Below are 6,243 nucleotides of genomic sequence, written 5' to 3'. Positions count from 1 at the left end.
AATAGTCCTTTTTTTGCAAGATAAAGAGTCTCAATATCTGTAGCATTACTCCGCAGTAATAGGCCTTAAGACATAACACTATGGAAATAGTTAAGATATATTAAACGTGCAGTAGCAACGTCAGTCAGTTGTCCTACTTTTCGAACTGCGAATGCTGTGGAGTTGAGATTATTATTCAAAGATGACAAATGGGAACTTCACTAAAGTTTTGAGTCCAAATATATCCCTAAGAAAAACTGTAGTATCGTTGACAATAAGCCTCTCGTAATTTATTATAAAATTATAATTTGGATGCTTAACATTAGGTAACGAAAAACACAACGCACTTGGTTTTTTTGGCGTTCAAAACTAAGTTGTTTATTTTAAACCAATCTTGATTTCGCGACAAAGAAGTGTTCACGTCATCATAATTTACTTTTTTCCTATAAACAACGTAAGTGACCACTTATTCCTTTATTACACTACGTTTAGTTCTTCTTTGACTAGGCAAATAGGTTTTTTCGAGAAAAGCATATCTCATAATATATAGACCCGCCGGACGCACTCCCTCGCTACGCCAGCGACCGCATTAGCTGGCTAGCGGGCGAGTGCACGGTGTAACGCGCGCGCGGTCCGCAGTGAGCGGCGGCTACGGGCCGTGGTGCGCGCGCGACGAGGCCGCGTCGCTGTCGGACCAGCTGCTGTGCAGCGCGCGCGCGCTGGCCGCGCCGCCGCACGCGCCGCACGCCGAGCTGCGCCACCTGCCGCTGCTCTTCAACCTCTTCCACGCCTACGCCTCGCTGGGCCTCGCCGAGCGCCACCAGCTGCTGCGGGTGAGCTGCGCCGATACCTCGTCCTCGCCACCCGTGCCATGCCACGGGCTCTGACTCGTGATTCCTTTTTAATCGACTAGGTCCCCGATTCGACTGTATTTATACTTGCTCTTTTTATTTACTTGACTATTTTTGGTCGAATTACTTGTCAATGTAATTGAAGTCCGCTTTTCTTTCGCTAGCAAACACAATTATATGTACATTTTTGTATCATATGATTGCACATTGTTATGGTTTTTTTGCAGCTCAAGATCCTGGACATCGTTCTGACCGTCTGCGTCGAAGATACGACGTCGTCTCTCGGGAAGTATCAGTACCCGGAATCGGCGAAGATACATCAAGTGAGATATTGCGTATAGTTTATACATTTTATTATTAGTCTGCTTTACGATCATTTTTATTCACCAACCTTATCCTAAACTAGCTTCTGCGCGCGACTTCGTCCGCGTGAAACGGAGGCACGCGCAATACTTGATTATTATTTTGCTACCATGTTATTTTCCTTTTGAAATTTTCCGCTGCTTGCGCTGTGAAAACTGTAAAAGTTTCGTAAAAATCATGTATGACAGAATTGACCCTCTTTAAAAATTCTAAATAAAAGTCCACGACAGCATATATCTATCTTTTAAGGTTAGCCCAATATAATCTTTTTTATGCTAACCAAGTTTGTTCTAAAATAATGCATTATTTGCGAAGATGTTTTTATAAACATGATATTAATCCTTATCTAAATAAATATGTTATTCATCACAAGTATTTAATTTAAAACAAAATAGCCTTTCACATAATTCGATTTCAATGAGTATTTCAGGAGTTATCGCAGTTTTAAAATAACATCGCAGCAAAATAATGATCAAGTATTGCGCGTGCAATCTATTCCACGCGGACGAAGTCGCGCGCAGAAGCTAGTAAATAATACACATCGACCTTTGAAAAGAGACAATCGGCTTATTTCAGTGACTTAATTAAAATTAAAAATTATCCACTTAGCCTTTGTTGTCTCACCACAACGCTAACAAAGCTCCGAAAGCACAGGCACACGGCCAGCTGGCGCTGCACATTTGAGACATGACAGTTAGTCACATAACTCGCGCCGGCCGCAGGTGGTGTGCGCGCTGGTGCGCTGCTGCGACGTGAGCGCGCGCTGCCAGTCGGCCGGCGCCGGCGAGGGCGCGCCGCCGCTGCCCAACCCCTACGCGGACCCGCAGCCGGCGCTCGCGGCCGCGCCGCGCCCCGCGCTGTCCGCCGCCGCCGCCGACGTGCTCTACAACCGGACGGGGTGAGGCAGAGCTCATCACAACATTCACTTACTACCTGCTGATCGATTTACCTTCTCCGACTCTGCAGTTTTTTCACATTACGTTGCAATCAGTCGTAGGCCCAAAATCAGGTTTGTCGTGTAGTACAGTTAATTTTTTTGACATTATAATTCATTGATTAAGATGTTAATAGGCAATTTTATTCTTCGTGAAATTTTAAACTTGTCTGCACAAAAAAAGTATACTACATATGTGAAATTTCTTTAGGCGCATGAGGGTAAAATTTTACAGATGAAACGGCAACGTTTTGTTGAATCGGTAACGTTTTTGTCGATGGCGCTGAAACGGACATCTAAAGCTCTCATCATCATCATCATTATCATTCCAGCCTATTGTAGTCCACTGCTGGACACAGGCCTTCTACAAGTTCGCGCCAAAAATGCGTGAACTTATGTGTGTTGCCCATAGTCACCACGCTGGGCAGGCGGGTTGGTGACCGCAGGGCTAGCTTTGTCGCACCTTAGACGCTGCTGCCCGTCTTCGGTGTGTATTTTCAAAGCCAGCGGTTAGATAAAAGCAACAGGTTGTGCTAAAGCTCTAGATTTGTCTAAATATACGAGTAAACGAGACTTAGAATTAGTTTACCAAAGAAGTTTCACTTCTGACATGTGTACTTTGTTCGCACGCACTTTTTTATTACTCATCATCATAATCATCATCATCACTTCAACCTATCGCAGTCCACTGCAGAACATAGGCCTCCATAAGTTCGCGCCAAAAATGACGCGAACTCATGTGTTTTGCCATAGTCACCACTTTTTTATTAGTATTCAGGTAATACTTTACCATCTCTGTAAATTCTTATCATATAATGTGCTGCTGTATTGTACTGTAAATAAGTATAATATGAGTATTCATGTATTCCATAGGTCGTATATGAAGAAATTGACAGAAGAATGTTGTGGCTGTGAAGAAGGAATCAGACTATTACAATTCCTTTGTTGGGAACATGCTGGTTGGTCTCGTATGGCACTAGCGGAGTTACTGTGGCAAATGGCTTACGCATTTTGTTACGAGTTACGCAGACACGCCGACGCTCTTACGGCGCTACTGCTGATGGAAGATAGTTGGCAGCATCATCGGATACATAATGCTATTAAGGTATGTCTTTCGGTATATCAGTTTTTGTTTACTTTTTTTTACTATTTAAAGTGATTAAATTAACCTAATAAAAAAGATCATTCGAGTGCACAAGTATTCAAATACATATAATCTGTATAAATTGTGTGAAAAATCATTCATTTAGTGTTTGTACCTATTTTGTCACAATTTTTATTTTTATTATAATACACATAGAGTCCATATTGTTATCAATAACAATAACATCCACACACAGTTGTCCAGATAAGCAACTTAATGCTTGTGTTAATAGGTAACAGTCGACCGATACAGCTACATATTTTCTTCCGTCGATAAACATTCATACAAACAATACATCTATACATCTATATCCAATTTTATTGATTTATTATTTTTTTGCGTGATTAAAAATAAAATTAGCATTCCTACTCTATATAAACTATACGTGTATATAAGTGTACGAAATTTCATACTCCTCCGTCCGCGCAATTTTCGTAAAAAGGGGTACAAAGTTTTTGCTATTAATATTAAATCAATATATTGTGTTTAACCTGATAGCGATCGTTGAAATGTAATAAAATGTGAATATTTATTTAACTCTAAGGCGATACACACACTTAACGAAAGTCAACTTAACTCATAGTTGGGAATGTAATATCCGCCAATCGGCAGTGGAGCAGCGTTGTGGATTAAGCTGATATGAGATGTTATGTTTGTGTATACAAATGTTTGTCAATCGTCTTCAGGGTGTGTCAGAGGAGCGTCCGGGGCTGCTGGAGACGGCGCTGCGCGCGCGCAGCCACTATCAGAAACGCGCGTACGCGTGCGTGAAGCTGGTGGTGGGCGTGATGTGCCGCACGCCGCTGGCCGTGCGCGCCGTGCACGCGCAGCCCGACGCGCGCCGCCGCTGGCGCCAGCTGCTCGCCTGGCTGCAGGACGAGCTCGACCGCGTGAGTGTCGGTGCACCCGCCACGAGCCTTTACTGTTCCCTAGCATTAGGTCGGGCTCGGATATTGAGCGCTCGGCGACGGAGCGGGGATCGCTATTGCGCATCGTGAAGGAGTCGCAAACAGAAAGATGGTTTTGTTCAATACAAAAATAAAATTTAAAAGTATTCAGTACTCACAACGTCACAACACGACGATTGTTGCTGTAATTTGTAACAGACAGCAACTGTTGCTGGTGATTTTGTTTTATACTATGTAGTCATAATCTAGTGTTACTAAGATATCTAACAAATTATTTTGAAATTTTGCTTATATGGGTTAACACTAAAATTGTGATATCTCTCCATAACTGATCAAGCCAACTAATACATTTATACCAATAAGTTTGAACAAAATTACAAAGGTTTTGATAAATGTTTTTAATGTTATAAGGCGAATAGTTACATCATTACATGTAAGGAAATTTTAGTAACTGGCAATTTTTCCAGAAGTATGGGCCGGGAGGATACGGTTCATATGGTACATGGTCGCCACCCAGCATATCCAACGAAACATCCAGCGGCTATTTTCTGGAGCGTAGTAATTCTGCTAGAAAAACTCTAGAGAAGTAAGGCTTTTATTTAATATCATATATAGTAAATATGTAGATTATATTCACTAATTCAGATTCTCCTAAAACATTATATGTCACGTGATTCTGACATTTTGATCTAATATTACTCTCATATATAACAGCTAAACATAATTACGTATATTGCAATAATTTTTTTCACAAAATATATTCGAAGTCGTGTAACTAACGCGATCGGACTGTCTGCGGCAGAGCGTATCAGCTGTGTCCCGAGGAGGAGGAGGAGGAAGAGGAGCGCGAGGCGGGCTCCGGCTCGGGCTCGGGCGAGGCGGGCGACGACAGCGGCGAGGACGACGCGCCCGACGACGACGAGCCGGCGCCGCGCCGCGCGCCGCCCGCGCCCCCTTCGCCCCCCTCGCCGCCCTCGCCGCCCGCGCCCCACGGGCTCTGAGCGCCTCTAGTCCCGCGTCTGTCGGCGTCGCCGCCCAGACGCAGTTTTGTTCTGTGATGTTAACGATACGTGTCCTCTCGCTGCCGACCATGTTCGAGATGTGCGGCTCCGTCGACGCGTTGCTTACTTTTTAATCGTTTATGTAACATAATGTTCCGCTTTAAAAGTACCATAGTATTTATTATTTTTCTTATTAAGACTTAAGATTCTCTACTTATCCGATGGAATGTACTTTCCGCCGGCGCATAGCATATTTAATATTTTATTCTTGTAAGGAAACATATAAGGTGATCGGTTCAATCCGTTCATCGTGATCGCTGACGATTGCGCTTAAAACATCGTTTATCGGTTAAATCATTGTAACTATTGCCGAGAAAAAAATCTAAAGGAGCATCAAAGAGTCTGCATTGTGACAACGACTACTGTATTATAAAAACACTCGAAAATAATTTCAAATATATTAATATAATTTAAAAACGGAAGTAACGATTTAATAATAGCCAAACTTATTTATGACTGAAATTGAATTATAATAAGGAGGTAATACTTAATATTCATAATTATAAATTCATTCATGCACAATCGTTTATTAGAAGTATAATTTTCAACTGACTTCAATAAAAGCTCTCAATATCAAGCTCTGCTTTACACAAAATCTGTTTTTGTTAATTAACTGAACCAAACCGAAATTCATTCTCTAGATTTCTAAAAATTTCTAGAACGGATAGACACAATTCCAGCTTGTAATTAAACCATAAAAAAATCTGTAGAGATTAAAAAAGAAAGATTACATTGCATTACATCTTAGACCGACGCTTAGACGGTTTGATTGAAGTCGGTTATAAGATATAATTTAAAAACATAACCATCAAAAACCATGACGTCGTTAAATATGGTACTTTTAGTGTATAGTAAGAATAATGTGCGTAAATTAACTCATTGAAGTAAGTTTTATTTTTCTTTTTATTGTCAGGTAGTAAATGTTTTTAATAAATTTACACTAGATATTACTTAAATAGCGAGTAGCTAAATATCGTTACATTAATCTTTATTATAACTGTAG

The 6,243-nt window shown here is 41.2% G+C and overlaps 1 protein-coding gene across 1 annotated transcript; it reads left to right on the top strand.

Annotated features, from left to right (window-relative positions):
- Positions 1–181: 181 nt before the first annotated feature.
- LOC123659326 (probable ubiquitin carboxyl-terminal hydrolase FAF-X) lies at positions 182–5,180 on the top strand. The gene is made up of 8 exons (XM_045594572.1): positions 182–257; positions 619–812; positions 1,058–1,153; positions 1,916–2,091; positions 3,001–3,232; positions 3,958–4,161; positions 4,647–4,765; positions 4,982–5,180. The coding sequence occupies exons 1-8, from the start codon at positions 182–184 to the stop codon at positions 5,178–5,180; spliced, it is 1,296 nt and encodes a 431-aa protein (XP_045450528.1).
- The last annotated feature ends 1,063 nt before the right edge of the window (positions 5,181–6,243 follow it).

This window comes from Melitaea cinxia, chromosome 2 (assembly GCF_905220565.1).
Source record: "Melitaea cinxia chromosome 2, ilMelCinx1.1, whole genome shotgun sequence".
In the NCBI taxonomy this organism is placed as follows: domain Eukaryota; kingdom Metazoa; phylum Arthropoda; class Insecta; order Lepidoptera; family Nymphalidae; genus Melitaea; species Melitaea cinxia.
The sequence above is the reverse complement of the archived record's forward strand: the minus strand, read 5'-3'. Positions and strand labels throughout refer to the sequence as shown.